The sequence below is a fragment of the Gekko japonicus genome, unplaced genomic scaffold (genome assembly GCF_001447785.1).
Source record: "Gekko japonicus isolate JY-2015 unplaced genomic scaffold, Gekko_japonicus_V1.1 scaffold126, whole genome shotgun sequence".
In the NCBI taxonomy this organism is placed as follows: Eukaryota; Metazoa; Chordata; class Lepidosauria; order Squamata; family Gekkonidae; genus Gekko; species Gekko japonicus.
The window spans coordinates 395,548-413,764 of NW_015162477.1; the positions used below are offsets into that span (position 1 = coordinate 395,548).

General features: G+C 42.7%; 1 protein-coding gene across 1 annotated transcript in view; it reads right to left on the minus strand.

Annotated features, from left to right (window-relative positions):
* FBN2 (fibrillin 2) overlaps positions 1–18,217 on the minus strand; it is a 255,889-nt gene that overhangs the window by 58,165 nt on the left and 179,507 nt on the right. Inside the window, exons 29-37 of the mRNA XM_015405784.1 lie at positions 18,081–18,203; positions 16,981–17,106; positions 15,922–16,047; positions 15,013–15,135; positions 12,762–12,884; positions 11,080–11,205; positions 4,970–5,092; positions 4,471–4,593; positions 18–179 (exon numbers count right to left, since the gene is read on the minus strand). Of these exons, the coding sequence (XP_015261270.1) occupies positions 18–179; positions 4,471–4,593; positions 4,970–5,092; positions 11,080–11,205; positions 12,762–12,884; positions 15,013–15,135; positions 15,922–16,047; positions 16,981–17,106; positions 18,081–18,203 (1,155 nt within the window). The remainder of the gene's footprint in view (positions 1–17; positions 180–4,470; positions 4,594–4,969; positions 5,093–11,079; positions 11,206–12,761; positions 12,885–15,012; positions 15,136–15,921; positions 16,048–16,980; positions 17,107–18,080; positions 18,204–18,217) is intronic.

Genomic DNA, 18,217 nt, shown 5'->3' on the forward strand with positions numbered 1-18,217 from the left:
AGAGAATAATTTCTTACTGCTATTTACAGGGGGGCAAATCTCACAGGGATTTCCCCAGGCCTTCCCCAGAGAACAGCAGCAGGATGAACGACTGACGCCTACACCAATTTCAGTGTTGCAGGACAAACTTCCATCTCCTCTTGGTCCATATTTCAGATAACAGTTGCCAACCCGATTATCTATAAAGAAAACATACAAATATAGCTGAGTTTACCAGTCAAGGGCATTTATAATGCATACCATATATATTGCAGGCATGAAAAAAAATCACAGCTTTTTATATTAAACCCTGTCATGAGTTCCGATAAATATCTAGACTGTATTGTGAATAAGTTCTTAAACAACTGATCTGTGCAAAGGAAAACTGTATACATGGAACATAACAGGTACTCAAAGATTTATCTGTATGAATGAAATAATATAAGAAAGATACGCTTTTGAGATGAAGCTCTTCTATTGGGAGATGGTTTGCACCTCACGAGGGTAGGAAAAATGTGTTTGGTAACAGCCTTGCAAACCTAATAAGGAGAGATTTAAACTAAATCCTATAGTGGAGCGAGACAAAAATGCAAAGGCTAGTATAATGCCAATAACTTGAGATAAGTACTCTAAAGTTTTGTGGAGAGTGGCAGGTATGCTAGGTAACATTAACTCATAGATAAGTACAGAAATAAAAACTTCAGGGTGCATAAAACATGGATTCTGATGTCTCTACACTAATGTTCAGAGTATGGGAAACAAGCAGAAGGAATTTGAAGTCCTAATACAGGAAGGGGACTATGACCTAACAGGTATTACTGAAACTTGGTGGGATGACACTCACAACTGGAATATTAGGACTGAGGGGTACAACTTATTTAAAAGGGACAGACAAATAAGGAAGGTGTAGGAGTTGCATTATATGTAAAGGAGATATATACTTGTGAGGAAATACGTGAATCTGAGCATGGAAGTTAGGTTGAGAGTCTCTAGGTAAAAATAAAAGGAGTAAGAAATAATAGCGATATTATGGTGGGGGATCTGCTATAGACCACCAAGCCATGCACAGGACTCGGATGAGATCCTCCTAGAACAGATTACAAAGATCTCAAAGAGGCGGGACATGGTGGCCATGGAAGATTTCAATTACCCAGATATCTGCTGGAAGTCCAACTCTCATAAAAATGAAAGGTCCAATAAATTCCTGACTTGTCTTGCTGACAACTTCATTTTCCAGAAAGTGGAGAGGGAAACAAGGGGATCTGCTATCTTGGACTTGATTTTTACCAACAGGGAAGAACTGATTCTTACACAGGAAATGGTGTTCAACATGGCAAAAACAGAACACATGACGAGGGAAGGGACTTGCAGCCTAGGATCGGCATAGGGGTAGTACCCAAACACCTAGTTTCTTTAAATCTCAGGGCCAGATGAACTGCATCCAAGGGTACTAAAAGAACTTGTGGATGTAATTTCTGAGCCTCAAGCAAATGGCTACTCCTACAATGAAATCAGAAGAGCAATTAAACCAAAGGTAAAACAAACAACTGAGGAAAAACAGTCTCCCACAGGAAAAGTGTTTTTGCCATATATCAAAGGAATCACTGATCAGCTGGGAAAACTTATGAAAAAACACAACCTACAAACAGTATTCAGACCTACCAGGAAAATACAACAGATGCTATGATCAGCAAAAGACAGAAGAGACCCCCTCACCTCTGCAGGAGTATACCACATACCCTGCAGTTGTGAACAGGTTTACATTGGGACAACACAGCATAAAAAATTGGGAGGGATAGCAAATACGGTAGCATACAGGATGATCTTGACAGGCTGGAAAACTGGGCTAAAACAAATAAAATGAATTTCAATTGGGATAAATGTAAAGTTCTGCAATTAGGTAAGAAAAATCAAATGCATAATTATAGGATGGGGGAGTATGCGCAGAAAGGATCTAGGGATCTTAGTAGGCCATACACTGAACATGAGTCAGCAGCGTGATGTGGTAGCTAAAAAGGCAAATGCAATTTTGGGCTATATCAACAGAAGTATAGTGTCCAGGTCACATGAGGTGATGGTATCGCTTTACTCTACTCTGGTTAGACCTCACCTAGAGTATTGTGTTCAGCTTTGGAAACCACAATGTAAGAAGGATATAGACAAGCTGGAACGTGTCCAGAGGAGGGCAATGAAATTGGTGAGGACTCTGGAGACCAAGTGCTATGAGGAAAGATTGAAGGAGCTGAGTATGTTCAGCCTGGAGAGAAGACGACTGAGAGGTAATATGATAACCATCTTCAAGTACTTGAACGGCTGTCATATAGAGGATGGTACGGAGTTATTTTCTGTTGCCCCAGAAGGTTGGACCAGAACCAGTGGTTTGAAATTAAATCTGAAGAGTTTTCAACTGAACATTAGGAAGAACTTCCTGACAGTTAGAGGGGTTCCTCAGTGGAACAGGGTTCCTCGGGAGGTAGTGGGCTCTCCTTCTTTGGAGGTTTTCAAAGAGAGGCTGGATGGCCATATGACAGCAATGCTGATTCTGTGAACTTAGGCAGATCATGAGAGGAAGAGCAGGAAGGGTTGCATCAGTGTTTAGTTCTTGTGGCCCTTTCTTATACGCCTCTGAAAATGCTGATCGCCACTTTAGGGTCAAGAAGCAATTTTTGGCTGGAGATCCTGGAAGTTTTTTTAATCATCTTCTAGGTGTAGGGGAAGGTATTTGTGAATTTCCTGCATTGTGCAGGGGGTTTAACTTGATGACCCTGGAGGTCCCTTCCAACTCTGTGATTCTATGATTAGAGTTAGAAGAGACTCAAAAGATCCTTTTGTCTTTGTCTCTCTCCCCTATCACAATAAGGCAGGGCCAGTAATCCACCAGTTTCCCAAATACCAGTTTATAGAACTTTGCACCGCAACCCTAGAGTCGGATTCGACTGGCTTTCGAGCAAGGGAACCTTGACCTTTACCTTTTACCACACAACACCCTTTGTACAATTATGGCAGTTCCTTGTCAACCAGAAAAAGGAATACAATGTAAGATCTCATGCAGAAAAAAACACACACCTTTCTGACACTGAGGTGACACAATGGAGATATCAGAATATTGTTATATTTATGCATCCATCCCATTTTGTCTTAAACCCATTTAAATGTTTTCTTAGGACATAATTTTGGAATCAGCATTGTAGTGTCTGAGTCCTGGACTGTACCCCAGCATCCCAACACTACAGGCAGTTTCAATAAGCTGGGCAATGGTTGTTCTTTTATTTGACCCCCTCAAGTAGGTTTACACAGGCAGGAGAAATTGCTTTCAAAATCTTTATTTGTCCAGCTTCTTTCAGAGCAGTCACAGGGTTCATCAGAGTGCTTCCACTCACTCCCTTTCCCCGTCCACCTCAGTCACTCCCTTCTCCGTGCTCACAGGCCACCTTCCATGAAGCCAGGGTCCTGGGCATGCCTCTGCCTTCAACCGCCCAACTCCTTTCCACAGCTGCTGTTAAAACTCCCCCTAACTTAGGTCCACCATCTGGGGCAACAGGGCACGGTTTTCATGCATGCATTCCTTGTCAATCCCACCAGCCAGATGGCATGTTTCCTCCCTGATTTAGCAGCTCCAGCCCCACAAGCCAACCTCTTCCCAGCTGGTGCCCTTCCAGCCATACATGTGTGATTGGCCTTGACTTCCCTGGAATGTGGCTCTACGGGGCTCTTAACGGTGCCTTGTCTCGATTCCCACCCCAGAACCACAAGCATCTAATCTGTTGTGACAGACAGGCTAGGTTCCACCTCCTTCTAAGAGCAACCAATTGAAGCTGATGGACTGTTGAGAGTGGGGTTGGAAAACCAGCCGTTGAAAATGACAGAAATTAGCAGGAGTTGGCCGTAGGAGCTGAGAAGAAGATGTCCGACAGAACAGAACTGTGCCAAAGAGCTGTTTAGAGCTACTGTGCAGAAGAGCTGAAAATAGCAAATTTGTCACTAAAGGATCCCAGTTGTAGGAATAGGACTTCAGTTCAAAAGTTCAATTGAAGTTTTTATATATATATAAAAATAGGATATTAATAAATGGTAGCTGAGTGACTGGAACAGTGTTTGAGCCCCAACCCAATAGCTCTGTGTGAGTGAGGCCTTACTATTAAAGGGAGCTGGGCTACCCTGTTTGTGGATGTCTCTGGGAGTGAGAGAGGACTTGAGGTGTGAAATGGTCATGGCTCTCTCTCTATATTTTAAGAGACAAAAAAAGGGTAGCTTGTGAAGTCCTGACCAACCCTGAACCTGAGAGAGAGGTTTAAGAGGGTGGTAGGCACTCTATGTGAATAGAGAAGAGGAAGTCACACCTGTGTTTCCCCCAATTCATACGAGTGTATTTTAAACATGTTGAAAATTTGACTGGCTTTATTTCAGTTATGAAACAGATTGCTTTATGTGCAAGCTTTATACCTTTCTGCCTATCATAGAACATTCTGACATAATGGCTCTCTTACTTACCAACACAACCAACTCCAGTTGGATTCAGCTGGAAGTCTGGAGGGCAGTTACATTCATATCTTCCAGGAGTATTCACACAGAAACCATTAACACAGTTGATAGGATCAGCACACTCATCAATGTCTAAAGCAAGAAATATAAAGATAACTGAAACTGAGTTTTAAAAACTTCCTTCAGTTAAACAAATCTCCCAGAATATTTTCCCAAATCCAGTTCTAGGTTTTCTTGTGATAATAGAAATCTGGGTCATATTTCTGAAAGTCTGTGAGACATGTGTCACATTGGATTCAAATATTCACCCAGCCACAACATTTTCTGAGTGACCTCAAGGAAGTTAACTATCTCTCCACCTACTCTGCTGCAGATAAAATGGAATAACCAACTGAACATTATCCCAGATCCTTCGGGAAGGAGCGGTATATAAGCAGAATGAAATAAATAAATAATAAATAAATAAATGTGATAAATATGTACATAATGTAGGAGGCATAAGATATACCTGTACAATTTCCTCCAGTTCTATCCAGTTCATAGCCATCATCACAGATACAGTGAAACATTCCTGGTAAATTATTGCAAGTACCAAATACACAGATATTCTGGAAGACACATTCATCAATATCTGAAATGATAATAGCATAATTACTTTACACATATCAGCAGAGGTCATTTCGGGGGGGAACGCAGTTCCCCCGGGTGAGGTACGGGGGCGGGGCACACGACGAAGCCCCGCCCCCTGCTTCCGGCCGCCCCGCTTCCGGCCCTCATTCAGCCAGGAGGAGGCAGGAGAAGAGGGAGGGTAAGTTGCTTCCTCCCTGCCTCTCCCCACCCCTATCTGCCTGGGGCCAGGGAGGGCCTTCGCGGGGCTTCCTTGCACTCCCGCCGGCCTTGCAGGTCCACCGCCGGGCCCCTCATGGGCTTGGCAGTGGAGCTGCAAAGCCGGCACCGGCGGCCGGGACCGTTGGGGGCGGGGTGTGTGGCCTTATGACACATTTCCAGTGATGTCAGGGGGTGTGGCCTTATGACACACTTCCGGTGATGTCAGGGTGTGTGGCATATGCTAATGAGTTATGCTAATGAGTTCCCCTAGCTCTTTTTCTACGAAATGACCCCTGCATATCAGTATGACAAATACTCTGAATTATGAATGAATACATATTCAAAAATTCTGGCATTAATTTCAGATCCAGGTTTCTGGGAGGGCATGCTTTTTGTTATCCTGAAGTTTTCGGATGCTCACTACAGTATTAGGATCGGGGGGGGGATTTGGAACCATTTTTCAATTCTCCTCCAATATCCCCAACAGAGGTAGCAGCAGCAGCAGCAGGGAGAGAGAGGAAGCTGGCCCTGCCAAACAGCTGTTAGTTGACATCTAAACATCTGTTTAGATGGAAGCCCTGCTTAACAGCTAGTGTCACGACTCAGGTGGGGTGTCACCTGACACTGCCACCACTCTGGATTTAGGTCCCCTTGAGAAGGCCCAGAGCACCCTCCCAAGACCTTCAGATGTCCCTTTTGGCCGAATAATAGGCGTGAGGACCAGGCAGAGTGAAACAAGAAAAAGGTTAATTTTATAGGAGGTCAAACAACAAGGTGCAGAATAATAACAGTAAGCAGATGAAAAGAAAAGAAATCAAATGCCCTAATGCGTCTAAATATACTTTCCCTAGCTCACTATCTCAAGTGGCCTTACACTACTCACCCCTCCCTCAGGATGAGGGTTTTTCCCCTGCAGCAGCCTTTCTTCTGGCTCTGCCCTCTGGAAGAAAGAACAGCTCTTCCTGCTGCTCCAGAACTTTTATTCCCAGCCCTCCTCTTTTCCTATTAGTCCATTTTGGCTCCAAAACCTCCCAGGGGCTTCTGGAAGTTGTAGGCCCAGCCTCACCTACTGCTAGCCAGGATCTCTGGGCCTAGTAGGCCTCTGGTAGCACAGCCCAGATCATGACAGCTGGATTGTCATCAGTTGCTCCAGTTCCATTGGGGCAGATTCTTTGGATGACAAAGAACCCCTTTCAGGTCCTGAGATCTCTAAGGTGCAGGCCCTTCTGAACACTCTGCAGGCAGATCCTGTGATCCTTGTCCGGCAACCAGGTCTGGATTCCACTCCCAGAGAGTCAACAGACCAGGAACCACCTGAGGAGCCTTGCAACCTGTCAGCACCTCCCAATAACCTGAAACCACTACAGTAGCCCTGTCAAGGACCCAGGGCCACAGAACAAGAAACCAGCCAGAGAAGCAGTGGGGCCTTGGATGACAAAGGAATAAAAGAATTGCTAAAGGAAGATATGGAGATAACAGAAAAGCTCAATGACTTTTTTTGCTTCTGTGGTCACTGTGGAAACTGTGGGCCATGTCCCCATGCCACAGCCCCTATTTTCAGGAAGGGAGTCTGAAGAACTCAGCCAAATTGAGGTGACCAGAGATGAAGTTCTAGACATACTGCAGAAATTAAAAACTGGTAAGTCTCCCCTGACAGCATATGCCCAAGACTTCTTAAGGAACTCATATATGAGATAGTTGATCTACTAAGCCATATATACATATAACCTGTCACTAAATTCAGCCACTGTACCAGAAGCCTGGAGAGTAACAAATGTGGCACCAATTTTTAAAAAGGGAACTAGAGGGGAACCAGGAAATTATAGGCCAGTCAGCCCAATATCTGTCCCAGGTGAATTAGTAGAAACTGTAATCAAGATAGAATTGTTAGGCACCCAGAGAAACAAAGACTGCTGAAAGAAAATCAGCATGGCTTCTGCAAAGAGAAGTCCTGCCTCACCAACCTTTTGGAGTTCTTTGAAAAAGTGAACAAGCATGTAGACAATGGTGACCCGGTAGACATTATATACTTGAACTTTCAACAGGCTTTTGACAACGTACCTCACCAAAGACTCCTGAGTAACCTCAGCAGTCATGGGATAAGAGGATGAGTTCTCTTATGGATTAAAAACTGGTTAAATGACAGTAAAGAAACAGTAGGAATAAATGGACAGTTCTCACAATGGAGGGAAGTAAGCAGTGGTGGCCCACAAGGATTGGTATTGGGGCTGGTACCATTTAGATATGGAACTAGGAGTGAATAGTGTAGTAGCCAAGTTTGCCGATGACAACAAATTATTCAGGATGGTGAAAAGCTCCAACTGGGAGTGGGCAACAGTGTGGCAAATGGAGTTCAATGTTGATAAGTGTTGTTACTCGGCAATTTTAATTTGACTCTGTATGATTCTGTACTTAGATCACTGTATCTTTATTTATATGCCAATAAAAGGCTTTGGATTGGATTGCTTGATAAGTGTAAGGTGATGCAAATTGGGACAAAAAATCCCAACTTCAAGTAAAGGCTAAAGGGGTCTGAACTTGCTGAGACTGACAGGGGAAAAGATCTTGTGGTCATAGTGGATAGCTCAATGAAAGTTTGAAACCCAGTGTGCTAAAGTGGTGAAAAATGCAAACTCTACGCTAGGGATGATTAGGAAAGGGACAGAATAAAACAGCCAATATGGTAATGCCCCTGTATAGATCTATGGTGCAGCCTCATTTGGAATACAGTGTACAGTTCTGGTCATTGTATCTCCAAAAGGACATTGCAGATCTGGAAAAAGTGCAGAGGAAGGCAACCAAGATGATTATGGGATTGCAGCCCCTTCCCTATGAGGAAAGGCCGGAGAGTCTGGGACTTTTCAGTTTAGAAAACAGACAACTAAGGGGGGACATGATAGAGGTTTACAAAATTATGCATGGGGTAGAGAGAGTTGACAAAGGTAACTTTTTCTTCCTCTCCCAAAATACTAGAACTTGAGGGCATCCAATTAAACTGATGGGCAGTAGGTTCAGGATGGACAAAAGGAAATACTACTTTACACAGAAAGTGATTAAAATGTGGCATTAACTGCCAGAGTATGTAGTGACAGCCACAGGAATAAACAGCTTTAAAAGGGGATTAGATAGTTTAATGGAGGGTAAGTCTATCAATGGCTCAAAGTTTAAGTCCAGTGGCACCTTTAAGACCAACAAAGTTTAATTCTGGGTATAAGTTTTCATGTGCATGCACACTTCTTCAGGGGGGGGTTAATTGCCAGGAAGGGCTACTTACAGTCAAGATGCATAAGTAACTGGGTGGTAAGTATAGCTCAGATTGGATTAAAGCTGCTGTGAATGGCAGCAAATTAGCATACAAATAGCATACAAATACAAAAACTGATGTGAGAACTGAGTCTAGTGGCACCTCCAAAACCAACAAAGTTCAATTCTGGGTATAAACGACACTTCTTCAGCTGTACTTATGCATTCTTGACTCTAATTAGCCCTTCCTGCAACTAACCACACACCCCATATGTAATGCTTGAGGAAGTCTGTTTCAATATATCTGAAGAATCTATTAATGGCTACTAGCCTGAATCTATCCATGGCTACTAGCAATGGGCCCAAATGAGGTAAGTTAAGGGAAAGGAAAGCATGTAGACAACGGTGACCCAGTAGAAATTATATAACTGGACTTTCAAAAGGATAAGTCTATCAATGGCTACTAGCTATCATGACTGAGGCGAACCTCCACATTCAGAGGCACTAAACCTCCACATTCAGAGACAGGAGGCAATATCAGGGGAAGGTCTTGGCCTCTATGCCCTGTTGTTGACTCTCCAGAGGAACTGTTGGCCATTGTGTGAAGCAGAATGCTGGACTAGATGGACCATTGGTCTGATCCAGCAGGGCTTTTCTTATGTTCTTTATGAGTCTTCCTCAGAGCACTGGGATCAGGGATGGAGAAAGACCAGGGCAGATACAGGGATCCAAAGAAGGATCATACAACAAGCCAATTGAGGTCACCATCTTTTCTCCATGAAGGAACTAAGGTGTAGTACTTATTGAAAAGAGCCTGGTCTTTAACCAGGTTATCAAGAAAGGTGCAGATCGCAGCCACTTATATAATCCTGCAGAAGTCTGGAAGTGTTGCTGGCTCAACAGGTCCCATTAGGCTTGCTGTAGGTGCCTTGATTCCTGTCTGCTTGATGCCTGCCCTTCTTTGACTGGACTCCTGCCTGCCTCCAGCCCGCCCTGACTCTTGTCTGCATGCCTACATTGACTTCTGCTGCTGGCTTGCCAAGTGCAGAGCAGATCCCTGATTCCAACTAACAGCTGATAGTTATATGGACAGAGGCCAGGTCCATTAGCCACTGGAAATATTATTATTTATTTCCTATGGGTTGCAGAGTGGCCATTATTTCTTTTTTAAATCCTTTTCTTCTTAGCAGTTCAAAGCAATTCAACACAGGTATCTGTAAAGTGATAACACATTGTACTATAGTATAAGTTTATTGTCTTAGCTATAGGCCATAATTTTATATGGGCTGTAGAGAGGCCAGTTCTATGCACAGGAAATAATGGAACCATTACTTCCAGTGGCAGGTACACATGCCCTCTGTTCAATGGATTATCAACTGTTAGTCGGCTAACAGGTAATAATCTGGGGAAGGGGCCTTACCTGGCAGTGTTCTAGTCCCTTTAAAATTTAGATGGACAGAGATGCCAACTAACAGTAGCTTCGCAAGCCAGCTTTTTCTCTCTCCTTCCCTATTCATGCATATCCTTGAAAACAAAACACTCAAAATTCTAGGAGATAAATTTTCACTACTCTAAAAAGTTCGGTGTGTTTTGTGTCCTTTCAGATATCACCATGTCAACCTGAAACAACTAATTTGGGTTTAGTTGTGTCTTAGGTATCTCTGAAGGCACACTCTTAAATGCAGGTGTGTGTCTGAAAAATCTATTGCTAATTGTAAGAATGCTTTACCTTTAGTTTTGTACAGAGATGGGTATTCAAACTATGTCTGCACTAAGTATGTTTGTATTTGAATGAGGTATGTGCATTTATGTTAAGGACTCAGAGAAATCTAATTTGGGATTGTGTGATGCATTTGGAGTGTCAGAAAATATATAACTTTAATGTGAGTTAATAACCAATGTACTTTGAAGTCTATTGCAAAAATACATTTTAATTATGCCTATCAAGTCCTTATTTTCTGTTTAGAGAAGTCTGGATGGCTCAGCGAAACAATGAGGCTTTAGGAAACAAGGTATAAGGTATAATTTTCTGAACCTCTGTCCCAGGAACAAAGAGAAGGGGGAAAACAGGGGAAGAACTATAGAAAAAAAATTATGATGTAAATGGAAGAATCTAGTAGAAAGCAGGGAGAATCTGATAGTGTCAAGCTCCAGAACAGACAGGTACAGAATGGGAGGTGGTTCTTCCCAGAGGCAAGGATAAAGACACAGCTTATTTGCATGATGCTGTCTGAGCACATAGGAGAAGTAACCGGGCCTGGGTTCCCTCCTGCACAGAGGAGGCCAATCAAAACTAATTTGTAGGCTCTTGGTATAAGGCTATGCAAACATTTTTTTTTTTTAAAAAAAATAAGGCCCTCTTTATCATAATTGGGCCTGGAAAATAATCCATGGTTGGGGGGGGGGGGGAAATTACTTTTAAATGTTATGTACATATTGATCGTTCTACTGAACTGAAGGCTGAAACTCTTCCCAGTATTTCTTGTGGTTTCTCTCCTGTCATCCAATCTTAACTCATAAAATGAACTTGGAGTAGTAGTTACTTACCTTGGCAAGACCTACTGTCTGAAGCCGGGGTGAAGCCCATCTCACACTCACAGCGGTATCCACTGGGAATATTCAGGCATTGCCCATTCTCACACAGATTAATGTTTTCTGCACATTCATCAATATCTGTTGGACATAGTTAATGCTATCATTAAAATGTTATAACTTCAGGATTGTTTCCCTTTTGTTCAAGGTCAATTTTATTTGTTCAACTTTTATTTTTCCAAATTATTTTTCAAAATATTGACTAACATAAAGGAAAATTGTGCAGTTTTTCTGAGCCTAAAAATGAGATGGACTATAAATGAAGTAAATAAATAAATACAATGACTAAAAATAACTTTTTATTTAATTTTTTTTACTTTATTATTTCAAGCCTCTTAGTGAAAATGTATATGTTATCATTTGTAGAATATATCCTGCTTTCAAAATTGCAAGGTTGTGTGTAGGTGTGATATGAAGATACGGTGCTCAGACTTTCAAGGAATACTGTATCAAGATGTGCCAAAAAGCATTTGAAGTCAGAAAACTGCAAGAATTCTTTTTTAAATTATAGTATCCGTCACTCTCTGGTTTCAGTGTATTGAAATGAGCATATGCCAGTATGAATGCATTAAATTTTTTAAATCTGAATATTTGAAATGTTATAACCAATGCCAGTTCTAAATGGAAAAGTATAACATGTTGGCAAACAAAGCCAAATTTTCAAGTAGTATTACAGCCAGGATTAAATTTTCTTTGGAGAAACAAAACTAGGAGAGCTTGAGTAGTGAAGTTGTTGAACCTGGCTTGGAATATGAACTTCTTCAGTTCATAATGCTTTGCTGGACTGGAAGCTGAGTACCATGTCTTCAAGAATGGCTTCTCTTTCTTGGAAAGCTGAGCTTCTGGGAATGTGCAAATCAGAAAGAAGTTCTGGGACATGAATACCCAGTCGGTGATGCCAAGAAACCTAGAAACTGTATGTTCCAGAGCTCTCTTCACAAGCATTGTCGGAGAGCACTGTCATGATTACAGCCCAGGTGGAATGTGCCCTGGGGCATGTGGGATCTTGGGCACCCTCAGGCACTCTAGAAAATGACACACCTTGGAGGCCCTGTCATTTGAGCATTCCAGGCACAATGAAGCAGCACAGGTACTGCAGAGAAGCCTCATAGTTTCTTGCTGCTAGGAAAGGTCTGAGTGCAGTTGTTCTGTGGATCATGGATGTTCCTGGGGTGTTCCTGGGGTGGGGAGGGAAGACTCAGTTCTGCTCCTAATGAGGTCATGAGGAGTAGAATAGGGTTTCCCAATTTTGGCATCAGGCTTAGAAAAACAAAAGTTCATTCCTGAATTTTTTGGAAATTGCTCATTTTTTTATCCCCATCTTGGTAAAAGCCATGGAGTTTGTCTAACTGATACCTGACTGACAGAAAAATGTGTGCTAAGAGAAAGGAAAAAAATGCTGAGAACAATTGTTAACTGGACTGCAAGGCACATACTGTGAAAACCAAAGTAACTAATAAATGCCAAGTAGTTCTACAAATGGATTTGTTAACTTTGTGAAAAAAACACCTGACGTATATTAGAGAAACTCCTTGACTATTTCTCTTCCCTTGTCCCTGGAGCTCAGGATTCTGCTTCTACAGGAAACAAGCAGAAGGCATACAGTTCCTCCATAAAAAGTCTTAACATTCTCATACCAGAACAAGTAAATCCATCTCCAGTAAATCCTTCTGCACAGATACAGCGATAAGATCCAGGAGCATTTGTGCACTGAGCATGCACACTACACTGGTGAGTTCCATTGGAACATTCATCAAGATCTGCCAAAGAGTAAAGTGATTAGAAAGGGGCTGAGCAAAATCTCTCTCATGCTCACAGAAGGTACTGTTGGCATCTCCACAAGTATCTTTGTTAGATGTTACACTTGCATTAGCAGTCTTTTGTGCAAATGAGCCCTCAGACTTCAGGATATATCTATAGTTAGTATTAGTGGGCACAAAGGCCCTGACCTGAATATCCAAGGCTAGCCCAATCACATCAGATCTTGGAAGTTAAGCAGGGTCAGCCCTGGCTAGTATTTGGATGGGAGACTTCAAAGAAATACCAGGATTGTGACATGGAGGTAGGCAATGGCAAACCATCTCCGAATGTCTCTTGCCTTGAAAACCCTAAAGGGTCACCATAAGTCACCTGTGACTTGATGGCACTTTCTGCCACCACAGTAGGCACAGAAGTACTTTATAGTGTTATATGTTCAGATAACAAGACACCTCTACACCAAGTGAATTATTGTTTCTGTCAGTTTCCTTTGTCCTGGTCACTCCCATGCACCTCCAACCCACTTTCCGATGACTGGACTGTCATGGTTATCAAAGCACTGCCCTTCTTCCCCTCACCCTGCAGATGAGTGGTGTCATGACCCCCCACTGAGCTGGCTCTGGACTCCGACACAGAAGCTTCCAAGGAGCCTGAGGAGCCAGAGACATGGCCCACTGGAGAACAGGAAACGTGTGTTTGATTATTATTATGTTGTGTCAATATTTTCTATTTCACTCATCTTTTTTTGTTGGAAAATTAATAAAAAGATTACAAAAAAAGAGAACAGGGAACTTCACAAGACCCCTGAAGGGAGATTCCCCTGGCCCATCTGCTCCTGAACTGGCCCCTGAGGAACCTGGGGTGGGAGATCCTCCAGAACTTGCCCCTGAAGAGCCTGTAGAAGAAGCTCCTCTGCCAGAACTTCCCTTTGTTCCTCCTGATCCTGGTGCCAGTCCAGGACTTGGTCCCAAAGCCCACCAGAATCCGCCTCCACCCAGCAGGAGCGGTGGGGGTAGAGGGTTTGTGTCAAGATAGCCTGGCGAAGGTGCAGTGCCAGACTGGCAGCCCATGCTCTACTTCGGTCCCGTTCACACTCACCGATTTGGTCCGGGAGCAGGACAGTTTGGGGCCGGATCAAACCGGCGCGATCACACCACAACATCTGGGAAGCGTCCGGCTTCCGTACCCAAACTGTCCCTTTCCCGGGATGAGCCGGCGCAAACTGAACCACCTATCTAGGTGGTTTAAAGGGAAGCGGCGCGGCAACCGGGGCGTTTGATCGCCGCCGCTTCCCTGCGCCGGCTCAACCCCGGCCCGGATCCGAACTGCGCATGCCCGGACATGCGCAGTTTGGCCGGCCCCCGGGTAGGGCGTGTTTTCTCCCCGGCGTTTGATCGCGCCGGGGAGAAAAGGCGGCGCGGCCGGGGGATCCGTGGGATCCCGCCGCGCCGTGTCAACATTGGCGCGGCTTTTAAAAGCCGTGCCTTCAAGCACCTTTTCCCCTGCGTGTGGCAGGGGCCTTCGTGGGCCAGATCATGGTGGATGTAATACTTTGCAGGATTACATGGCTAGGTGTGGTAAAGCCCCTCCTGTCCACAGCCTTTTATGCAGGACTGCATTTCCAAGTATGTACCACTGTGGCAACTATGCTCTATTGAACAGGGCTCATCATGCCCTACTGTAGGCGTTATATCAGCCTCCACTGACCCCCATTTAAGAGCTATTTCTCTGGTTGCTCTCTAGGGAAGGAAAAAAAACAACAGTTTTCAGTTAAACCACAGCAGTCATCATCCAGAAAAGAACCATCTACTGAAAAACCACCCTGAAAAATTCAGCCTTACAGCAACAAAGTGGATGCCTTCCTGACATGTTTAGGGAGGCAATTCCATAGACAGTTCTGTGAATCCCATTCTCTAGATGTGACTGGGCTGGGAGATAGGGAGCCCCTTTTACACTGGGAAGTGAATCAGCAAGCTGGCCCTGCCTCCTGTAAGGGCAGGAATGGCGATTCCAAAGGACTGAGACTCCCCTGCTGGCTCCAGCTACAACACAAACACCCAAACTACAAACTAATAACCAATTAACTCCAGTTTATTACTGTGGTGAATTGAACAATCAATTGGTACTCACCAATACACTTAATTCCATTTCCAATCCATCCTTCTTTACAGCTACACTTGAAGCTTCCTGGGACATTGACACATGAGGCTTGCAGGTCACAGTTATGGGCACCAATCTCACATTCATCCACATCTAAGAAAACCAAATTGCACGTGTTGAAATCAGAATAAATGATAATCATGTTTATCTAATATATGGAGTAGCATGATTTCATACTGTTTTATTTTCATTAAAACGGCATGTAAAAAAATACTCCTGCAATGTCACATTCCCTATTAGTTGCAAGTTCATGTGAAAGTTTTCTCAACTTGAGGTGAGATGCTACAGACAACTAACTCCTGAGGCAATTAATGCTGCCTGTGGTGAATTTATAAGTGGACAGCACTGAACAGTTAGTCTGTATTCATTCATCATGATGTTTTATAATATAATGGACTCAGTTTACTAAGCACTTCTGGACCTGTTGAGTGATTCCAGTGAAGATGAATTAAATGAATTGAATTAGAGCTTTATTAGTACAGCAATCCTAAGCAAAGTTACACCCTTCTAAGTCCACTGAAGTCAATGGGCTTAGAAAGTTATAACTGTGTTTAGGATTGCACTGTAAATACACTCATAGCAAAATATTTCAAATATAGAGCACACTAAATCTGACAATAACTCGGCACATGCAAGTCTGGGTATATTTTATTTTATTTTGCATGGTGGACCCCAACATTTGGAAAAACCCATGTGAAAGGAACAACTAGATTTACTAGATATGATGCTGTGTGTGATGGATGAAGACTCAAGTATGTCAATGCTGCTGTGTCTGCAAAGCTGAAAAATATATAGAACTGGTCCACAATAACAAATACTAGTTTTTAGAAAATAATTTGGATTAAATTAAAAGGTGCATTTGATCAAAACACAATGTACCTGTGCATCCTGTGGTTCCCTTCTTGACAGAATATCCCAGCTGACAATGGCAAATAAAGGACCCTTTGGTGTTCTCACACTCTCCAAACATACAGATATTTGAATTCAGGTCACACTCATTCACATCTGTAAATGCATATTATTTGAAAATTCAAATTATTTTTTCAGGAACAGTATAATTATTTTAAAGAAGAGGATACAGATTATAGTGTACATACTTGATAGATTATATGGACTAGACAACAAGCGGTGACCTGTGAAGGAGAGGAAATCTTATACCCCCCTGCTACTACCACCCATCCCCTGTGTGCCTGTTCTGCTTCCCTCCACTGGCTCCAGTTTCCACTTTATCCCCTTGCCCACCCTCACTATGCCTCCACTGCCTTTGGCTCTGCATTCCCTCTCTCACACCTTGCTGGGTCCACAGCAGTGCCTTCCTTTCTCCCTACTCTCTGCTCACCTGCTGAATCTTTCCCCTTTGCCCTCTTCCTCAGCAATTCTCTCCCTTCTCAGAGTTCCCACAATCTTTCTACAGCAACTGCAAATGCCACTAGAACGTCTGTTTCATAACATCTGTGCATGTGCAAACATTGTGTTTATGCTGTGAGATTTTCTTTAAAAACCTTCCCCCCCCCCAAAGAACACATTTTTCTGAAAACCTGGGATTTCTGTTTGGGTATGCAGAATCCTGAGATGCCCCTGCTGTGTGGATGTGTTGATCCACACACAGACCATGCCCTTTGTCTATTCAATATAAGGATGGGTATTCTGGGGGGAAACCCCCCAGAAATAATAAACAATTATTATTTTTTCTCAAGGAAAAAAAGCATTTGAAAGACATTTGCTAATGAAATTTAAGGTACATACAGAAACCTTTTAAAAGGTCTTAAGATTTAAGCAAATTACATCTTTTTAAAAACAGCATTAAAATAATTTCCATATTTACATGCTGATACATTAGTGGCGTATCTATGTTTGAACATTTTCATTAGATTTGATATACTAAGAATAGATTTACATGTTAATTTGGCTTCTGAAATCTACATCTACATTACTTACCAATGCATATTTTCATGTCCATAGAAGCCATGAATCCATCATAACAAAGACAGCGATATTCTCCTGGAATGTTGGTGCACTGTCCACCATCACAGATATCTGGGTTGTTGTCACATTCATCAATATCTGGAATAAAAGTACATCACTGCAAAATGTGTAATAGGTAAATATTTGTAAAACACTATCATGATTACTTTTGTTATTGGGTATGATTTTCAGCAAAAAAAATGTTTTTATTTAGCTGCAGTGGTTTGTCTACAGCATCTTAGGGCCAAACTAGACAATTTCCTTAAAGAGTTGGATCCAGGTTCTTCAGATCCAAATCAGGTCCCCTAAAGCCACACAGAAGCTATGGGAAATGGTTTTTTAAAAATAAAGAGGGCCCAAATGAGGTAAGTTAAGGGAAAGGAAAACATGTAGACAATGGTGACCCAGTAGAAATTATATAACTGGACTTTCAAAAGGATAAGTTTATCAATGGCTACTAGCTAGCCATAATGACTGAGGCAAACCTCCACATTCAGAGGCACTAAGTCTCTGAATCCCAGAGCTAGGAGGCAACATCAGGGGAAGACCTCAGCCTCTATGCCCTGTTGTTGACTATCCAGAGGAACTCGTTGGCCACTGTGTGAGATAGGATGCTGGACTAGATGGACCACTGGTCTGATCTAATACAGCTGTTCTTATGTTCTTATGTTCTTAAGAGGCAGGATACAGCTACTCTCATTCGCACATCCTGTTTTTTTGTAAAAATAAACAGATCCTGCCCTTATAATCAGTGGACGGACTTGTGCCCCTATTCATGTCTAGTATTAAATTACTGCACACACATTATCCCAGTAATCTTTTATGTTTAGTAACATGGGTCTGTATTACTGCATATTGTAGATGCAGAGCTGTAAAACAGTAGCCTGCCAAAGGGGCACCTTGTGAATTCTCAGCTAAGGAGATATTTGAAACAGAGACTTTCTGGTTTGTAGCTCATGCTTGAAGCTCCTATAGCACATTTGCTCTCTATGTAATGGGGTTTAGACACACTCCATAGTGCTGTGTGGCTTAAAAGGTGAGGAAGAAACAACTGCTAGTCTTCATTCTCTTACCTGCACATGTCCTCATATCTGGCATCAGGGCATAACCTTCACTACAACTGCATTCATAGCTGCCTTCTGAATTAGTACAGAGGGTGTCACAGCCTCCATTCACAATCATACATTCATCAATGTCTAGAGAGATAATA